The 21871-nt window shown below is 40.0% G+C and overlaps 1 protein-coding gene across 2 annotated transcripts in view; it reads right to left on the reverse strand.

Moving 5' to 3' along the window:
* LOC148869090 (Putative eukaryotic LigT) overlaps nt 1–14702 on the reverse strand; it is a 51651-nt gene extending 36949 nt beyond the window's left edge. Inside the window, exons 1-3 of one of the 2 annotated variants that reach the window (XR_016107062.1) lie at nt 14391–14613; nt 14213–14276; nt 3835–3979 (exon numbers count right to left, since the gene is read on the reverse strand). Coding sequence is in view for 1 of the 2 variants with exons in the window: in XM_088968859.1 (XP_088824985.1) it covers nt 3835–3979; nt 14213–14276; nt 14391–14419 (238 nt within the window). In the remaining variant the exon portion in view is untranslated. Of the gene's footprint in view, nt 1–3834; nt 3980–14212; nt 14277–14390 lie in introns of both variants that reach the window. The other variant, XM_088968859.1, reaches the window with a different exon arrangement.
* Between the last annotated feature and the right edge of the window lie 7169 nt (nt 14703–21871).

The raw sequence follows: 21871 nt of genomic DNA on the forward strand, positions 1-21871 counted from the left end.
GCCTGGCGTAGGCTTTGCGAGCTGAGGACGAGGCTCCACCCGAGGTCATGCCTCCTGCTATGACGTTGATGACGCCTGCTACTAGTTGGTGTTGCTGTTGCTGCTGCTGCTGGGAGGACGAGGCACCGGCTTCGCCTCCGACGTACTGCTTGAGGTGTCCCCGACAAATGAGGGACTCTATCTCGTTTTTGAGATCATAGCAGTCCTCAGTGTCGTGGCCGGTACCTCAGTGAAACTTGCAGTATTTTTTGGGGTTCCCCCGATAGGGGTTCTTCAACTTTTCAGGCCACTTCATAAATTTCTCCTGCCCGATCTGCATCAGAACCTGTGTGCGGATGGAGTTGAGTGGCATGTACTGATTGTAAGCCAAGGCCGAGACCGATGGCTTCCTGTTATGGTTTTTGTTGCTACAGTCCTGGTCTCCGCTCTTCCTCTTCTTCTCAGGGGCTCCGTCCCAATGCTTTGTACCTCTCATGGGCTTCCGTAGCCGAAGCCTCTTCGACCTCAATGTACTTCTAGGCCTTTTCTAGGAACTCTAGCTTCGTCTTTGGCCAGCTTTTGGCAACGGAGCATTTGAGGGCCGAGCCAGGGAGGAGTCCGCTGATGGCGACATGCATAGAGACCAGGGGGTCGAGGTCACGGACCTCAAGTTCTTTTTTGAAGCGGTCGATGTATGCCCGCAAGTTCTCTCCTCGCTTCTGCTTAACAGTCATCAGCGAGACAATGCTTTTTTGGGGGCGCCGGCTGTTGATAAAGCATGCAAGGAACATGATGGAAAACTGCTCCCATGAGGTGATGACCGAGGTGGGAGGCTGAAAACCACCGCCGAACGGATCCCTTAAAGGTCGCCTGGAAAGTCCGACACATCAAGGCATCAGAGTATCCGTACAGGATCATGAGTGCCCTAAAGCTCTCCAGGTGGTCGTCCGGGTCTGTGTTCCCGTCATACATCTCCTAGGTGGGAGCCTTGAAGTTCAGGGGTAGAGGCTCGACGACGATATCAGGGGAGAAGGCATCCATTCTCCCAAGGGAATTGCTCTGTTCGATCGAGGTATCAGTTTGGCCCTCCTTAACTTGTCAGATCTCGGCTTTGACAGCACCAAGCTCGTCTCAGAGTTCGGCGGACATGGGGTCAGGCATGGCCTGTGCACCATCCCGATCCTCATGGGCATGGTGGCGATCGATGCGGACTCCAGAGTGCTCGGAGTTGAGACCGCGTGCTTCGAACTTAGCGCGACGGTCATTCAAGAAGTCCCGGAGGTCCGAGACGTAAGGGGAAGAGGCTCGAAGCCGGCCCTCGGCCTTGGAGTGGGCGCTAGGGCGATCGCGGTGTCCGCCTTCGTCCCTCAGCTTGGTCCTTTGGCATCGGTGATGCTACTTGGAGGACTGGCAGCTATCCTTTGATTGTTCCGGTTCTTCCTCCCTTCGGCTAGGAGGTCTGGAGTTGTCCTCCCTTCAGCTGGGTGGTCTGGAGGTCTGGGAGAGCGGGTTGGCAAGACGACTGCTACCAGACTCGAAAGGCTCGATCCGCTGCCCGTGGCCGAGGTTGGGGACCAATTGGCTGGTGGACCCATGCCGGCTCGGTTGTGTGGACTCCCCGACGGGGGGGTCACCCTGGGGGCAACCTCCTGCGTGGGGGTAGTTCTACTTGACTCGTTGTGTCAAGTACTCCAGGCGGTCGAGCATGGCCTGGAATTATTCATTGGTGACAAGATTTTGTGTATTTATTGTTCTTCGTACCATGCTGGTTGGTTGGAGCTCGGGGACCTGATAGCTTGTCAAAGTTCTTTTTAGAGAACGTCTTAGCAACATTTCCCACAGACGGCACCAATTGTTGGTGCTCGGGTTGGCCGAGGACAACAAAGTAATTTCGTCCCTAGACTCCAAAGGCTTCAAGGGTTCAGAGAGCTTGCTGTTGAGGCTGAGGTGTGCAGGCCGAGGCGGAGAAGGCTCCGAATACTGTAGAAGCCAAAGGTTGGTGGCCAAGGTGCTGCAAGGCAGAATAGGTCAAAGGCCCTAGGTGAGAACCCGAGGCAGAGTCTCCAACGGTCAAGTTAGTACGAGGTACGAAGAGGGGAACTAGGATATAGTTTGTGAGCCCAGTTCCAAATTTGGACTGAAGATTGTATTCGATCCCTTTACCTGGAGGGTGGCACCCCTATTTATACTTGAACTACCTAGAGGTAGGTAGAGATGAACGCCTGAGATGGGTGTCGTACGAGGGCAGTCAAAGAGCTCTGCGGAGATGCGTGGGCTCCCTGCGATTGGCTCCGTATGAGGGGAGCAAGGTAACCCCTGCTGTAGCGGATCTCATTCCCGAATCTGGCACTCGTGGGCTGGGCCTCCCAACCTCAAATGGGCTGAGTTGGGCCACCCCACATCAGGTGGCAAGTATTATCTCAGGTTCTGAGGAAAATGTACCTCAGCTTTTAGCTTCTGGAGGATTAAAAATGACGAGTTTTCTTGATTTAAGAACTGAAGAAGCAGGAAAATGAATGCATTACAGAAAGAAGATATGGCAACTATTATCAGGCATTGCTTACAAGATTGGTTAGATCTAGGCTCAAATTCTCATTGGATGCTTGATTTGTGGAAAGACCATTGAAGATTTTCCCTAATCTTTACGTGGTGGCCAAGGATAAAGAGACAAGGGTGCATCAATAATATAGAATAAAAAAATGATTTGGACCCCAAAGTTTTGAAAGATTTTATTTGATTGGGAGCTGGATGAGGTGATCCAATGGTTGGTTGTGAAGACAGCAGGTGGGAGTGGGAAAAATCTGGATCCTTTTCAGTAAAATCTTGTGTAAAGAGGCTTGCTGTTGTGGGCAACAGAAACTTCAAAAATTGTGTGGCATCCCAGGTGCCTGAGTGCCTCCAAAGATCACCTTCATGTTGTAGACTACAACACTAGATAAATGTCTTACAAAAGATAATCTGGTAAGGAGGTATGAACATCTCACCCTTGGGCTGCTCATTTTGCAAGCACTCTTTGAAATATGCTGACACCTTTTTCTCCAATGCCCCATAGGCTCGTAGATCCAGGGTTTTTCTTCTAAGATGCCTTATGCCTAAATGTAGACTGGGTTTTCCCTAGGACAGTCCAGGAGACCCTAAATGGATGGCTTTTTTTTGGACAGGGGTTGGTTCTAAATTGAAGAGGTAAAATGGCCTGAAGGGTCTTACCAGTAGCCATTATTTGGAGTATTTGGATGGAAAGAAGTTCAAGAATTTTTGAGAATCAGCAAGACAAGAAGATGAAATCCTTGAAGTATTTAATCCTTGGCATTCTCATGGTATCAGTTAGAGAGTTGTTCAGAAATGTTCTTTTTTGATAATGGACTGTTCTTTTTTGGACGGGAGCTGGTTCTAAATTGAAGAGGTAAAATGGCCTGAAGGGTCTTACCAGTAGCCATTATTTGGAGTATTTAAATGGAAAGAAGTTAAAGAATTTTTGAGAATCATCAAGGCAGGAAGATGAAATGCAACCCTTGAAGCATTTAATCTTTGGCATTCTCATGGTTATCAGTTGGAGAGTTTTTCAGAAATGTTCTTTTTTTTGTAACTTATTTACCCAAGAGCTATTACTAGTATAAAGGCTGACTTGTGTGTAACTTTTTGTATAATTGGGGTCTGTTATGTGGGTACAGTCTCTCACTTATAGTTGTTTAGCAATCATTTTCTTGTATCCCTTGAAATTTATTTAATAAAATACATTTTAACCTTTCCTAGAAAAATACCATTGGCTACTATTGTGGAAATCAGATCACTCAGGATGGGAAGAATATGTTGCCTCACTCAATAAGGAAATAAGCTTCCATTAACAGAACAAACCTTCACGTGCAGCAGACTGGGTACAAACAGGCCTCCATACAGAGGAAAATGCTTTCTGCTTCTTGCGACTGTCTATAGAATTTGGACCACCTTTTTTCCTACCCATTCTCCAAGCATGACTCACACCATGATAGGCAGAATACCCCTAACATACAAATTAAATAAACATGTCAGTAAATTCATGCTAAAATGTAGGCCTATAGTAACCACTATAAATAGCTTCTTTTCTGATCAGAAAGATAAGATTTTTTTTTATCAGCAACACAGAAAAACTTTTTTTGGTAGAAAGAAAAACTTCATTAATTACTTAAAAATAAAAACAGCAAGTTAAGAATTAACATCATAATGTAATAACAAAGGAGCATCTTCAGACTGGGAACAAAAGGACTGAAGATAGTTATGGGACCCCTATAACATGCCATGTGCTGCATGTTTCTGGGATAGGGGCTAAATCAGAACAAGCTAGGATTTATTTCAGTAGGTAATTGTTTTATATGTTGTTCCCCTAGGTGCTGATTATAAGGAAATCTAGGTTCTGATACAGTAAAGTCCCATGGTCATGAGCTTCAGTGAATGCCTAATTTTTCCATTCTAATCTAACAGACAGCATCTACCTGATGGTGGGTCCTGATCTCTAAAACATGAGTAGCAAGGCAGGTTACAGGGGCTCCAGTATTTGGATCCTGGCCCCCAGACCCAACAGTCAGCCCAAATAATAATACATTTTGTTGAGTTTTGGGCTGATATAACATGTTTCTTATTTACATATCATAGTTAGGGAGTTATTGGGCCTTAGGCCCATTAGTTTATGTTTTAAGTTAAGAGTGTTTTTAAGTTCTCACAAGTAGCCGATTACTAAGGGCATACTTGTCTTTGTACTCTCTTTTATTTATGAGTATATAATCTAATGAAAGGGGCAGCCAGACCTAATTCTAAGCTTCTCCCGTTCTCTTCTATCTCTCATCTCTCTCTTTCTTAGCTGAAACCTTTTCTCCTCTTTCTTTTCTTCTTTTTTTACAGTTTTTATATCAAAACAGGTTGTCCAAACCTTTCTACTTGGTATCAGAGCCAGGTTTAAACATTTCGTGAGCTGCTCCATCATGCAGCCCTAGATCGGCCGACTACATGATAAGGTAAAGGGCCGATCAAAGACATCAGGTAAGCCCAGTTTTTGGATTCTTTTGGAGGAATTGAGTTGAAAAACAGTCCTAGAAGTATGGGACTGTGCTAGAAAACCAGAAAAACTAACAAGAGAAGATTAGAGAAGATTAGAGAAGAAGAGAGAGAGAGAGAACTGCGGCAAGGAGAGTTAGAGGATGAGGAGTTCGAACTTAACCTCCCTCTAACACTCTAATACTCTTTTATTTAAGTTAATCTTTGATAAATTACAGAGAGGCCCTTGAGTGGGCAGAAAAATACAAAAACAAACACTACAGAGTATGGGCCCAGAATTAGGCCCATAACAGAGAGAAACATAACATAACATGAAGTGACAGTCTATGGGCCATTCGGCCCATCTCCTCTACAAATTGCAATCCCTTGTAGCTGGTCTAGGGTTTTACACCAAAATCAGGAAGAACTGGAAAAGGGGGAGAGTCCTATTTTAGTAGGACTCTTCAATTTTGACCTAGGAAGTGGTGCTCTAGTTTTCTAGGTTCCTTGAGGTTTTCTAAAAGGAGTGGTTCAAGTCCCAGCCTTTTTGGAGGTCTCTGGAGGGAGTAACAGCCTCTTCCCCCTCTTCTCTCGCTTCCACGGAAAAAGGAATCTTTGGAGGGAGGGGCTTCTAGGGTTCCAAGAGGGTGTTTGAGGTTTCTAAAGGAGATAAATACCTTCTTTTCATCTCAAATTGATTTCCTAACCTATTCTGAGAGTTATAGAGGGTTGTGGAGTTGAAAACAAATTTTTAGGAGAAATGGGATCCGGGGGAGGAGGTGTTGGAGACCTCCTCGAGGACAGAACCATTAGTACAGTCAAGTTGGATGGTACAAACTACTTAGAATGGTCACAATTTGCAAAGATGGCCATTGGTGCTCGTGGGAAATTAGGGTATGTCACACCGGTGAGGAAAAGAAACCTGAAACTAACCATTCCCAATGGGTACAGGAGAACTACATGGTGATGACTTGGCTGTGTAATTCCATGTTGCCCCATATAAGTAAGAACTTTTTATGGGCTAACACAGCTAAGGAGATTTAGGATGGAGTAGCAGAAACCTATTCATAGAATGAAAATGTTTTTAGAGCCTATCAGTTGAGAAACTAGGTGATTGCTACTAGGCAGGGAGATAAGTCTGTTGCCATTTATTTTTCAGCCCTAAAAACCTTATGGCATGAGATAGATCATTTGGAGATTGTGGTTTGGGAAAGTAGCAAAGATGCAGCAACTTATCAAAAGTTGGTATAAAAGAATAGGGTTTTTGAGCTTTTAGCTGGACTTAACCCTGAGTATGGTATTGCACAACAACATATTTTTTCCCGAGAAAATGTAACTCTCTCTCAGGCATATGCCTTTGTGTTTGGAGAGGAGAGTAGGAGAAATGTGGTGATGAGGAACTCAGGCCTTGAGCAATCAGCTATGGTTAGCACAGTGAAGCCTAAGCCGAGTAGGGACAAGGGTGGAAATGAACCAAGGAAGGAGGACAAAAGGGATCTGATCTGTGACTACTGTAAGAAACCCAAACATACCAGAGATACCTGCTGGAAACTTTACCCACACCTTGTACCGAGCCGGCTCAGAACTAGAAGGGGAATGTGAATATGGCAGTGACTGGAGATTTATCAGAGCCACCTACTACAGCCTCTCTAGAATCTATTGCAACAACTACAGTGTAGAGAACACTGATGTGGGCCCCACAGCTACAGTCCCATTGTGTTTGTAGGGTAGAAGGTGTTCTAGTCTTCCTGGGGTTAGCTATTGGTCATTTAGTCGTTTTAGTTGTTATTTATTTCAGTCTTGTTTTTGCTCTATTTGTTATGTAAAGACTAAGGGCAGATCTGTCCTTTCCATGTAATGAGCATAACCTATAAATATTAATTAAAGTGGCGGCGGAAGAACATTAAGCTTATGCTCCTCCTTTTCAACTCTTGTGTTCTACTGCTTCTTCTCCCTCTTCCTCCTCTTTTCTCTTTACCTTTCTTCTTATTTTCGAACCTGAAATCCCTTAGGGTTCAAGACTGATAACAGTCCTGAACTTCTACTTGCCCTTAGCCTTTACATAACAAATAGAGCAAAAATAAGACTGAAATAAATAACTAAAACAACTAAATGACCAATAGCTAACCCTAGGAAGACTAGAACACCTTCTACCCTATGAACACAGTGGGATTGTAGCTGTGGGGCCCACATCAGTGTTCTCTACATGTAGTGAGGGCCAAATTGGAGAGATATGGGCATTTCCTAAATCAGAAGGATACAGCCAGTTCCAACTCATTATCAGGTGAACAGCAAGGTGCAGGTGGATCAGGAGGTAGTCATTCTACCTCGTTTGCACACACAAGTAGTTCACATGCCACTACAAATTATGTATCCACTACAGGTAAAGGGGGACCTCCCTAGATTATAGACTTGGGTGCCTCAGAACATATGACCAACATTTCCACCATTTTCACACCATACCACTTCTACTCTGGTAGAGATAGAGTTTCCACAGTTGATGGATCACATGTTCCCATTGTTGGGAAAGGGTCTGTAAGGATAACTGATACCATTACCCTACCTTCTGTCCTTCATGTTCCTAAGACTAAGCACTAATCTTTTATTTGTTAGTAGCTTGACAAAGAATTTGAATTGTTCTGTGATTTTTTTCCCTGGTCTTTGTGTTTTGCAGGATTTGGAATCAAAGAGGACGATTGGGAGTGGTCGTGAGGTGAATGGAATCTATCTTCTTGATGTGCTTCCCAGTCATCAAAGTCATCATGTCAGCAGAAGTATTAAGTTAGAGTTAGTGGGTCAGATTATGCTTTGGCATAATCGATTAAGACATTTGTCTTTTGCTTCTTTGCGTTTTTTGCTTCCCAAATTGTTTGAGCCGGTCGATTTGTCCAATTTGGAGTGCAAGGACTGTCAACTTGGAAAGCATTGTAAGCATTCCTTCAAAGCAAGTAATAAAAGATGTTCTTCTGTTTTTTATATTGTTCATATTGATGTGTGAGGGCCATACCATGTTTCTTTTATGGGTGGCTATCGGTATTTTCTTTTGTTTGTGGATGATTATTCTCGGTACTCTTGGATATATTTAATGAGATCTCGTGATGAGGTACCATCTTTGGTTTAACAATTCCATCAGATGGTGCTGACACAATTTGGGGTACGAGTAAAAGTGTTTAGATCAGACAATGCCAAGGAATACTTTGAAATAAAACTTGCCATCATACCTATTGGAGCATGGAGTTATCATCAGAGCAGTGGTACATACACTGCACAACAGAATGGTGTAGCAAAAAGGAAGAACAGACATATTGTGGAAGTAGCAAGAAGCATGATGTTGAGCTCCATAGTTCCAGTTCGTTTTTAGGGTGATGCAGTTCTTACAGCAATGTTCTTGATTAATCGGGTGCCTTCTCGTGTTCTTGAATATAGCACTCTGTTCAGCCTTCATTTTCCTGAGGATGAGACATCCCATATTCCTCTAAGGGTGTTTGGATGTGTATGCTTTGTCCATTTTCTTGGTCCTCACCGCTCAAAGTTGGATCCTAAGGCGAAGAAGTGTGTCTTCCTTGGGTATGCAGGAAACCAGAAGGGTTATTGTTGTTATGATCCAATCTTCGAGAGTCGGTATGTTACTATGGATGTCACCTTTTTAAGTCCACACCTTTTTTTCTCGGGGACTTCTTCTCAGGAGGAGTGTTTTGGACAGGGAAGTGAGCAATCTATACCACTTCCTATTCCATCTCCTTTGTCTACTTCAGTGTCTGACCTACCTATCTCACCCACTTTGCCACCTCCATTGCATCCTATCTCTCAGTGTTTTACACAACAGCGCCTACAACAGCACAAGGAGGTTGATTCCACAATAAAGGAACCCACGTCACTCCCTATCAGCTCATCAGAGATTCCAGGTTCAACTAACACAGACCCAAGTTGCCTCTTGTTCCCCCTGATGGTTTAGTTCCTATTAATACTACTATCCCTACTCCTAATGCCATTGCAGATGACCTTGATCTCTCCATTGCCCTCAAAAAAGGGAAGAGGAAGTGTACTACTCATTGCATCTCACACTATCTTTCCTACAGTGGATTATCCCCTTCCTACCAGGCCTTCCTTTCCTCCATTAACTCTATGTTTATACCCAGGAGTGTTAGTGAGGCTCTCTCCAAACCTAAGTAGAAGACAACTATGCAGGAGAAAATGAAAGCATTGATTAAAAATTAGACATGGGAGATTGTGGATTTGCCTGATAGCAAAGAGACTGTTGGACGCAAATGGGTTTATACAGTGAATTACAAGGCTGATGGGAGTATAGAAAGGTACAAAGCGAGGCTAATTGCAAAGGGTATACTCAGACTTATGGCATAGATTACTTGGAAACTTTTGCACCAGTGGCAAAGATGAATTCAGTTCAGATTCTTCTATCACTAGAAGCTATGTACTCTTGGCCACTCTTCCAACTTGATGTGAAGAATGTCTTTCTCAATGGGGACTTGCAGGAGGAGGTGTATATGAACCTTCCAGCTGGCTTATACAATAATGTGGAAAAGGAAAGATATGCAAGTTGAAGAAGTCCCTACATGGTTTAAAGCAATCACCTAGAGTTTGGTTTGACAAGTTTAGAAGTACATTGATTATATTTGGCTATACTCAAACTCAATCTGATCATACTCTTTTTGCGAAGAGGAGGGGGCCATTGGTGTCAATTTTGATAGTGTATGTGGATGACATTATAGTTACAGGAAATGATTTGAGTGAGATTGATACCCTGAAAAAGAATCTACACAAAGAGTTTGCAATTAAGGATCTTGGAGAGCTAAAGTACTTTCTAGGCATTGAAGTGGCAAGGTCCAAGCATGGGATCTTCATCTCATAGAGGAAGTTGATACACCTATTGATCAAAACCACAGGATAAATGCTTCAAAGGGTGAACTAGTGAAGGATATTGGAAGATATCAAAGGTTAGTGGGGAAGTTGCTATACTTATGTATGACACGACCAGACATCTCTTATGCAGTGAGTGTGGTGAGTCAATACATGCATGCCCCACGAATTCAGCATTGGGAGGCTATTGACAAGATACTTTCCTATTTGAAGGGACACCCAGGTAGAGGTATATTGTTTGCTAACCATGGATAGTTGAAGTTAGAGGCTTACATAGATGCTGATTGGGCAGGGTGCCTAGATGACAGGAGATCTACATCAAGAGTTTGTACTCTTGTTGGAGGTAATTTAGTTTCATGGAAAAGTAAGAAACAGACAGTTGTGGCAAGATCAAGTGCAGAAGCTGAATGCAGAACCATGGCACATGGTGTTTTAGAGTTCCTCTGGATCCGTTCCTTGTTAGAGGAGATTGGAATTAAGGCTGAAGAACCTATGATGCTAAATTGTGACAATCAGGCAGCAATTAACATTGCCCACAATCCAATTCGGCATGAAAGGACAAAGCATATAGAAGTGGATAGACACTTTAAGGGAAAGGGTGACATCCAAAGAAGTTTACTTTCCATATGTTGCATTTGACTTGTAGCTTGTTGATGTTCTTACAAAAGGAGTTGCAAGAAACAAGCTAGAACATGATCTAAGCAAGTTGGGAATGAGTGACAATTATTCCCAACTTGAGGGAGAGTGTTGAGTTTTGGGCTGATATAACATGTTTTTTATTTACACAACATAGTTAGGGAGTTATTGGGCCTTAGACCCATTAGTTTATGTTTTAAGTTAAGAATGTTTTTAAGTTCTCACAAGTAGTCAACTTACTAAGGGCATACTTGTCTTTGTACTCTCTTTTATTTATGAGTATATAGTCTATTGAAAGGAGCAGCCTGACCTAATTCTGAGCTTCTCCCATTCTCTTCTATCTCTCATCTCTCTCTTTCTTAGTTGAAACATTTTCTCCTCTTTCTTTTCTTCTTTCTTTTACAGTTTTTATATCAAAACAGGATGCCCAAACCTTTCTACTCATTTAACGTGCATGTGCATGCATGCACATGTGTGCATATGGCAAGAAGGGAAAGAGGATAACAAGCTTAGAAGCATAGTGGGGAAAAAAAAATAATGAAATGATAATATGCTTAATAATTGCCTTCTAATCCCATAGACATTGCAAATATCAAAAAATATCTCTATGAATTCATGATTCCAGTTACCTAATATATTCCAAACAGATAAGAAATTAAGAAATCTTGTAATGCGATTCTGTTCTTGAATAGCATATACTATATCCAACATTCTGGTCTACTAATCTAAACAAAATAAAATAAAATAAAAACACAATGTAATCTACTTAGGAGAAAAGAAGGTTTGTTCTTCGCTTCCTTTTTTCTTTTTTGTTCTTTTTCTCTTCTACTTTTTTCATCACCTTGAGCCAAACCCTGAATTATAATCAGTCCCAAAAAACACCAATTAGGCCTATTTCTATCCCAAACTCATAAATATCTGCTCCAATCTCATATACAGTAAGGTAAGGGGCCTTGAGCTAGCTCAAAATAATCAGAATCTGCTGTAGTAGTGAAGGAATTGAGAATAAAGAAGGCTACTACCCAATGTTTGTCCCAGGTATAAAAAAATATAAAAATAAAAAGCTGACCCTTGAGCCAGCAATGAAAAGAAGAGAACCAAATATTCCGGTAGCAATTTCAGATAAAAAACTAATCATTTCATTTAATATTTCCTTTGCAATTTTCCTTACAAAAAAGACTTTAAGACTCTAGCCCAAACCTCCTTTTTTTTACTCTAGTCAGAACTTTAGGGACCACAAAGCATCTCAACCAATTCCTTTTCCCACTCAAACCTCTAAGGGACCATTTGATAACGTCTGAAATGTCTGAATTGAATAACTTACAATTTTGGCTTTTAGTGGATAAAATATTTAAGAGCATGGAAAGCAACTCAACTTCAGCTTCAGCCATTAAGGAGCTTGCAAACTCCTGAATAACTTATTCATTAAAAGACAAAGCAAAAATTCATTTCTTTTTTATAATAACGAAAAAAAAGCCATTCAGTTCAGCCGCTTCAGCTTTTACAGAACAGTCCCTGAGCTTTCATTCTTCTTTACTTCTGTTCAAGCATTCAAACTGTATTATCCATGAAGAAAGGAGTATTTTAGAAATAATAGTTATAATCAGGGATTTTAATGCAACAGTTACCGCATTGAGGACTAGTTGGTAATTTGGATATTTCTAGTGTTAATATGCATCTCTCTCACTGAGAGAGATAGATTTGCTGTGGTTTGAATCCCTAATTTTCTTTTCTCTTTTCTGTCCCTTCTTCTCTCATACCACTAAAAGCAACTTTCATTTCTTTTTATAATTTCCCCAGATTGGCATGCTGCAACAAAAATTTCTCAATCTCTTAAAACTAATCTCAGTGTTAACCCTAATTATTTGGGGTCAGCTACATGCATCCTGTCCTGCTACTGTGCCCTGTGTCAGTAGAGTCAGCATCACCATCCACTATATGACCATATAATATTCTGCTCCTCCCTATCATATACAAGTCCCACATGGAAGACCATAACAACAGTATATAGTTTCTACTTTTGTTTTCTTTTACATGTTCCCTCCCTATCAGATACAAGTCCCACGTGGAGGACCACAACAATAGTATTCACTTTGTACTATTGTTTTCTTTTACATATGTTTTTGATTGAAAAATCGTGTCCTAACTCCTAAGCACTGCTTCAATAACAATAGCTTTCATTCTTACCCAACTAGTATCTTTAATCTGAACTTTTTTTATTCTGATAAATTCATATGCCTATATGAACCATACAATCAATTAGCCTCCATTAAATTCAATAAAATAATAGCTCTATATTCTATCCCTCTTAAGATAGCTTGGTTCACTATTCCGCCGATTCTCTCGTAGATAATTAATTCTTCTCAATTTTATTACAATTATTAATTTATCTAATTAATTTCAGGTTCATTTTTCTTGTTTTTAAAATAACTAGACTATTTTTTCATCCTCCAATTTAGTTTAACTAGTAAATTTATATTATTTCAACATATAGAGGCCACTATTTGGTGTAAAGGTAAAACCTCAGGCTGGAAAGCAAGAGAACGTGATTTCAAATCTGAGGACAGCAGGACAGCCACTCTGTGTAAAAAAGAATGCTACCCCAGATAGAAGGGACCAACATTGGATAATGGCCTTTATATTCCCAATACACATCAGAGTGAGCCCTGGGTGTTTCAAATATGTTCACCTCTTACACTTTAAGGTTTAGAAATTAAAAACCCAGTGTTAAATCCTAACCTGATTTCTCCACACTTCTGTTGTATGCTCATTTGGAAATTGAAACATTAGGTATTTCTACTTGGTATGCTGCAAAATACAAAGATCAAAGCCCTATACCAAACTATTATCTGAGTATTAAGTATTTATACTGGTCACATTGCAGATCCAGAACTGCACGGTACCTTTTTTATCTTGAACCTATAGACCTTCAGTTTCAAAATAACATTCCACCTTGCCTGCTTTAATATAAATCTGAAGCTAAATGATTCTGTGCATGTAAGATTAACACTGCCTAAGTATACTTGCAGTTATATCATTCAGAAAGGACAAAGGCACCATGTCCCACGTACAAGTCTTACATGTTCCTTGATGTATGATCCATGCACAACATAAACACACCATATAGTATCAGAAGATTGAGATATAATGTCCAGCCAATCACCAAAATGAGTTTCCTAATCTTCCTAATAACTCTTACACCCACACAGCTTTCATGATTAAAGATTGTTGAAGTATCCTTCTTGCAAATACTCCAACAAATTCCAAAAGGAGATAAGTTCCAATTAATTTGACTCCTCCTGAAAAAGCCCTATACATAGGCACACTTGAATCAGTGACCTCATATCAGCCACAATAGCTCATTCCTCACTTGAATGACACAAAGAACATTTATCATAATATCACTACCTGTAGCAGTGATGAGGTCCATAGTAACGATCTTGTACAAGACAATTGTTTACATGAAGAAGCACATCTTAGTAGATAAGGTTCATTTGGGGCTGAAATACATCATCATGGGGTAACAGCATTCTCCCCATTAAAACAAGAAAAATGTCCACCTAGGTATTTAACCAATAAATTTCCATGTTACAACTGAACTTTCAGGCATTTTAAACAACAGCTGCATGAGATAAAGATTGAATTTTAGAAGACCCCCCCCCCCACCACCACACACACACACAAACAGAGAAAAGAGGTGGGAGCTCTGAACCTGAATGTTTCCTACGGGCTCAGAAAGAGCGTATGCATTTGCGGCTTTCCAAACACGATCAACTCTGAAGATGGAACAAAAAGAACAATAAATGAAAAATCATTAAAATACAAAATAAAATATCAAAGAAACTGAGAGAGAAAAAGATGAATTTTGAAGATTCCGAAGGAGGGTGCACCTGAAGAATAGATATCTGAAAGCAATCATCTAACTCCCAATTCCCTTCTTCTGAAGGAGAAGTGAGAGTGAACTGTAGAGTGTAGATTTCGTCGAAGATCGACCGGCAACCGCCGAACGGCGATCCTCTTGAGAAACAATCTTTTAGAGATAATGATACAGTGAAACAGCTTCATAAGCATTAGCATGTATCCGTAAAATACGTCGAATCGCTGAAAGACTTTTTTTCAACTGAAGCAACTCTAACCAGTCTACCCGTTCTGAGTACGGGCAACTATAACCGGATCGAATCAAATCCAATATAGGTAGATTCGAGTCGGATATTGTCCATCGGATTTATATCGAGATTTGAATTGAATTCGGATTACAATTGGATGAAATAGTATAAATAATTAAACTGAAGATAATTAAAAAATTATATGTTATTAACAAAATAAAATTAAAAATGACTTTTATATTGCATTAACGAAATGAATTCAAATCAGCCCCACACAGAAGATATTCCCATCGTGTATTGATAACATCTCCTGATGATGACACCATCATTCTTGATATTATCATTAGGGAGATGTTCTCAATACACTGTGAGAAGTTGAATTTCAACAATTTCAAAGGGGGAGAAGAGCCCAAGATATTTAGAGCATTCCCTCTCTCTTTGATCCCTAGCATTTTAGCAATAATTTTCCGAAATCTCCAAGGGGTATTCTTACTAAAAAAATACCTTCAATTTATGAAGATTAATCACCTGTCTAGAGACTTCAGCATACTAATTTAAGACTTTCTTAATCTACAAAGCATATTGGATGTCAACCTAATGGAAGAGAAGGCAGTCATCAGCATAGAAGAGGTGAGATAAATCTGGTGCTGAACGCTTCAATTTCATGGGATAGAGAAGAACATCTACAATAGCTACCTTTATAGAAGAAGAAAGCGCTTGGGCTGCTAAGATAAAAAGATATGGGGAGAGTGGTCCCCTTGCCAAATCCCCGTACTAGGTTTGGCTCTCCCTTCTTGAAGCCCATTAATGTTGAAAGTATACTCCACAAAGCTCAAACAACTATAAATGAGAGATTTCCAGTGGCTATTGAATCCCATTTTGTCAAGCACTTTAATAATAAAAGACCACTCTAGCCGATCGTAGGCCTTCTTGGGGTCATGTTTGATTGCCATGTAATAGCTCTTTCCTTTAGCTTTAGATTTAAGAAAATGAAAGGCTTCATGAGCGATTCGGATGTTGTCAGAGATTAATCGATTCTTGACAAATGCACACTGAGACTCATCAACTAGTTGAGGGATAATCTACTGTAGACAGAATACCAAGCACTTAGAAAAATCCTATAAGCTAGATTAGTTAAATTGATAGGCTGATATTGACCCATATTCTAGGGTCTTTTGCACTTAGGAATGAGGGTAATGCTAGTGAAATTCACACTAGCAAGAACCTCAGCATCAACAAACCACTTCTATAAACCATCTAGACCAGGGGCCTTTAGAGGTCTAATAGAAAAGGTGGCTTGGTGAATTTCTTATAAGGAGATAGGCTGCAAAATAGAATTGCTCGTCTCCTTAGAGAGAGTCACACATGTTTTTCACAATATTATAATCCAAGCTCAAGCTTGAAGAACAAAAAATATTAAGAAAATAATCCACAATTACCTCTTCTATGCCAGTTGTAGAGAACACAATTTGCCCATTAGAATTTTCAATGCAGTTAATGTGATTTCTCTAACGATGAATAATCGTAGATTTATGAAAGAAGTTGGTGTTACGGTCCCCCTCTTTAAGCTAAAGAATTCGGGATTTTTGCTTCAAGAGTGTTTCCTCCCGCTCTAGCTCTCGATCAAGCCTTTGCTTCAAATTAATCACCTACTGGGAATTGGACTGAGGATCTGTAGTCGTCTCTTCACTTTGAGCATCCTTAAGTTTGATTTTAGTATTGTTAATGCGTTGTCTAATGTTGCCAAAGGTGGTTCTATTCCAATACTTTAAAGCTCTTTGGCATTTCCCAAGCTTTGATCCAAAAGAGACTTATTGCCCATTCTGGTGATGCCTGGCAGAGCTCATGAAATTTCAATCACTGATTTACAGTTTGGGTGAGACACCCACATGGCTTCAAAACGGAAAGGTCGATAACCTCTCAAAGGCCTTTGGATACAATTGACGATGATTAGGCCATGATTTGACCCATAAACCAACTTGTTTAGCACCCATGCAGCTGGGTTCTGAGTACACCATGGAATGGAAGCCAATAACCGGTCTAGCCGCTCCTAGATTAAACCATATCTTCTCCTTTTATTACACCACGTAAAGTGCTGGCCAACACATCCCAAATCAACTAATTCACAATCATTGATGAAGTCATTAAACTCTTGAGTACTTTTGTTAAAAGCTAAGAGGCCTCTATCTTTTTCATCAATGTTGGAGATTACATTGAAGTCTCCCATCATAATCCAATGATGGTTTACTGAGCGAACAATGCTTCGGAGCTCATTCTAGACTGCATTTCTGAATCTATGATGTGGGTGCCCATAAACAAAACTACATCTCCAAGTTCGGTTCAATTTCCAATTTGTAAGAAGTGCCAATGATTCGGGGGGAAGAGTCAAAGACTTGGATATTGAAACCACTCGTCCAGCAATTGATTAAACCTCCTGCCAAGCCAATAGGATCCACCGCAGTAGCACTTGATGAGATGAGGGGATTTTGGTTTCTGCAAGAAAAATAACCCCTGGAGCATGGGTTTAGATATGCTCCTTTAGAGCTCAAACTATTAGGGCCCGACCCAATCCTTGGCAGTTCCAACAAAAGAAACTCATTATTCTCGGTAGCCCTGAAACTCCTTAAGGGCCACTGCTTGATCATTAGAGTGTCCAAAGTCAACAAGGTGCAATTTGTTATTTTCAATCGGTTTTTGTTTACGAGCATCACTTATGAAACCTCAGCCTGTCTACTTGTTAAGAGTGAAATGCCTTTTTGGAGACAGGTGCTCTACCATTTCCCCCTTCCCTTTCCAACTTTGCTTCTTTTCCTCAGTCTTTGTTACTGGGTTTTTGCCTCACGCAACAACCTCCTGTTTCAATATGTCCTATTGTTCTGTCATGTCTAGAAATTTCAATTTCTTAGTGGCTAAGTCATATGTCTCTTCAAGAACTCTTTTAATACCCCCCCAAATCCTCTATTTTATTAATTTTAATTGGATTTGGACTAAGGCCCAATGGTCTTCGGGTTATTGGATTGCCCATAGACCCTAGTGGAATCATATTCTATAGAATGGGATGGAGGGCTGATTTCAGTAGGTAAGCTAATTGACCAATCATCCTCATTGGGGTTCAGATCATACCTTCGATTATCCAAGGTTGTCAGGTTCATTTGATCCCCATACATCGATCCCAATGTGGCTTTCCATGCAAGAAAGTGCGCCTTTTCTGCCAGGCTGTCCCAACCCACATTTTCAACTACTATCACAGCACTTGTCTCACTCCTACCTTAACTTGTTAGAGGATCAATCTGACATGTCTTCACCTTGTCCCCAACGGTTCCATTTCCGGCATTGGTCTGAGAACTCTCCAATAGTGTTGCAAGCGACATTAGACTATCATGTTTTTTGTGTGCTCACCCAATCTTCTCGGAAGCTCTGCAACATATTGGATCTTCTTTCCCGCTTTAGATGAAATTCGACGCAATCCATGGACTATGTGACTTCAGGTCATATTTGTCTACTCGATCCTCCTTTATGTTATCTTCTTCATCATTAGAAACCTCCTATATTCTTAAGGAATCCTCACACAAAGAACACTTTTGATTGCAAGCTTTATTGTCATGACCAATGCGCCCGCATAGAGGCTCTCTTTGTCTCTGTCATTTGTTGCAACAACAGACCATGGAGCTGTACCCTTAACTCTCCCCATCTTAGAGGAATTTCCTTTAAGCTCATCCCAATGGTGTATTGGTGAGCCAGGATTAGGTTGTTCATGAAAGACCACAGTCCTTTATTCTGAAAAAGATGAAGCTCCAAATACTTATAAAAAAAAAGATGAGGAATTGTCCATCGATTTCGTTATTGATACGCATACCTGTATGAGCCCACACTTGTTGAAACATGTTAGAGGTGTAAATCGGGCTGTGTTGCCTGTGGCCCGATATGGGCCAGCATGAATTTGGACTGGCTCGTTACGGTGGTTCGTGGGCCGTGTCAGGCCTGACACGATCATGTGGGCTGTGCTAGGCTTGTGGGTTTTAGGTCTATGGGCCAGGCCAACACAGCACAATCGAGCGGGCCGACACGGCCTGACACGACCTATATATATTATTTATATATATTTATATATATAATATTATATAAATTATAATTATATAATAATATATAATATAGTAATAAAATTAATAAATTTTTAATATTATTATACGAATTTATTTAATTATTGTATATATCAAAATTCATATAAAATTAAAATTTTAAGTTTTTTTATCAATTTTTAATAAATAACTTTCGCACAACCCAACCCTATTGTTCCTAAGGCCATTGTGATTCAATCGTTTCCTGGAGAAGACCATACAAACCAAGGCGGTTTGATATTGACTTCCCTCCTGAGCTTGATTTGTCTGTATTTCTTCTTCCATAATCCCATTTTCCTCAAGGTCCATCATTATGGTACCACGTTAGGGAGAGAGAGCTAAGCTAGACCACAAGTAGCAAACATCAAGGAGGGAGGAGAAATAACTAGGCTTCGTAAAAGATTAATAGAAAGAAGAAGCAGGGAGGGACCTGGTGATCACAAGAAAGACAGAAGTAGGGGGAAATATCAAAACCTAAATAACTTAACATAAGAAAACTTGCATTTCAAATGGCAAGATAAAAGGCCTCTCACAGGATACAGGTGCCAGAGGCAACCAGACCGATGGAGGATCACTAAGAATCTAGTAAACCAAATATTCAAGCTTCCAAATTTAAGAGAAAAAGACTTTTACATACACACCTATATGCATAAAAATAATGGAATAAAATGTTGGAATAGTTATCACTTTGACACGAAACTAAGGCAAGTATCAGTATTATATGGCAACTATGAATGGCACAAAAGGGAAGATGAAAGGAATGGGAAGAGAAGAAAACAATATATATATATATATATATATATATATATATATATATATATATATATATATATATATATATATATATATATTTTGGCATTGGATGTGAAGCCAAGTATTAATATGTAGTCTTAATCATGCTAGAATAGGGACAACCAATCTTAGACCTATTATAATCAAAACTCAAAATGCAAGCCCATAATCAACATTATTAATAACAGGGGTACAAAGTGTATACCTAATTCATATCTAATATAACTAATAGGATTAGCTCAAATCATTGGGTTGTCTTAGATCATTGACAGGGCCCTACTTATCTTACAAGTAAGACATTTAGAGAGCAAGCTTCAATATGAGACATTTTGATGATTTACCTTCTCTACAACTATTCCTCTACCATCAAGCTCTCCTTTGAAAGTAGGAATGGCAAGTTGGAAGTGGGGGCAGGGCACCCCCTCCCCATCCTTGCCCCATAGTGAAGATGTTTTGCTTCATATGTAATGGTGGGGTGGCGAACCCAATCCCTATTAAGGATGGGGAATCTCCAAATTTTTTTCGTTATGAGGCAACCACTTAGAAATAATCTAGCTGTTGGATATTTTACAAATAAAATTATCGGAATTTTGGGGTATTTTAATAGCAGAATTATTATGATTAGGGGGTACTTTAGAAATGGATCTATAGGATCCTAAGATTTTAAGAATTCAAGAAAACTTAGAGATATTTAAAAAATCAATGGGATATTTAATTAATTTACCATTAGGTTTGGAGCGGGTTCAAGGAATTATATGCAAACCCCATCCCCAGATTGAGACAAAAATATTTCCCCATCCTTGTCTTGTCCTCGTTTAAGATCGGGAAAAACCTGCCTCATTCAGGGTAGGGCGAGGCCTTGGTCTTACAGGAAAAATTGCCTTCCCTATTTGGAAGCAGAAGCTTATGCAATTATGCTTTTCTTCATGACATGAGATTTGAATTAGAGTTATCTCTCCAAGCTATATGATCATTGAAGGTGACACTGCAAACATTGCTTAGCTTTCTGTGGTGAGCTCTCTTTAAGCCACTGTAGTGCATTAGTATTGTCATTGCTGACCGCAGAAGTTTATAATCCGCCTTCCTCTTGGTTCTATTTCACTTGTCGAAAGAATAACAGTATGACTATGAACTATGAAAAATACAATAATTCAACCATACATTGAAAATATCTCATAAATTTAACATACATAATTTACATGTACGGATAATGGTCAAGTGCCATGCTCTTTGAGTTTATGCATTCAAGAGGTTCGGTCTCTCTATAGAGGGCGCCTAAATCAAGTGGCCCTTATACTACTGCATATACCTTGATTGATTTGATCAAAGTTATGGATATTTTTAAAACTTGAAGCATTTAATATACAAGCTGTATCAATTCGGGTTTAAAATGCTTTAGAAAAAAACGATGTATGCATTTGATGGCTAGAGCCACCTGATCGACTAGGTTCTCATTTGTTAGTTATCTTACGATGTATATTATTTATAGATTTCATATTGATGAAATGGTTCCCTACCCTTCAGCTAAAACAAACTAGGTATGGTAGTAATCATCTAAATGAATTGAATATTTTGACGCATATAAATAATCAATTGAACTCAAATTCAGTTCGCCATTGTTATTAGTTGGGACTTATGGTGTGTTTGGATTGAAGGAAAAAGTAGGGGAAGGAAGAGAAAGGTAAGGAAACATTTACAAATCTTGTATAAGCTTTCTTATTTTTCCCTTTCTTTCCCTACCTTTTCCTTTAAACCAAACATAACCTTAGACTCTATCAAGGAATAAGTTTGCCGACATGTATGACTGTAGCAGCAAAAATATATTGATTTGCTGATATAGCTGTTGTTTTTGTTTCGAAAAACAAAATCAATCATGTTTTTAAACAAGCTTGGATCTCTTACCCACAAACTCTTCTCATAGGACACAACAGGCATGCATGGGAGTATCTTGTCATTCACGGGGCGATGTTCCTAATAGACAAGGATAGTGTCTTATTTGTAGGTAGATCGGAAGAGAGAGTGGTTGAACGCCCCAAGTCATTTTTCCAATATAACTCATCAAAGAAAGAGAAAGTCTCTTAATTGAATCTGGATTGGTCAAAGACAAAATCATGCAAAAACTGGGCTGGGCTACTTATGGCGAGCGAACATGCCATTGTTCTATACACATGGCCGGGCTCATGTGGAACCCGCACTTATTGCATACTGAATACTAGCCTGTATAGGTAGCCCCATCCTGGTGTGCATGATTTTGTACTTCAACCCATCCGGATACCATGCTTTATTACCCATATGGTTTATTATGCCCTTTTGGCTTCATTAATAAAACAATTTATCTGTTTTCTTCCATACAAT

The sequence above is a fragment of the Nelumbo lutea genome, chromosome 2 (genome assembly GCF_056320005.1).
Source record: "Nelumbo lutea isolate HS-2025 chromosome 2, American lotus-T2T, whole genome shotgun sequence".
NCBI classification, from domain to species: Eukaryota; Viridiplantae; Streptophyta; class Magnoliopsida; order Proteales; family Nelumbonaceae; genus Nelumbo; species Nelumbo lutea.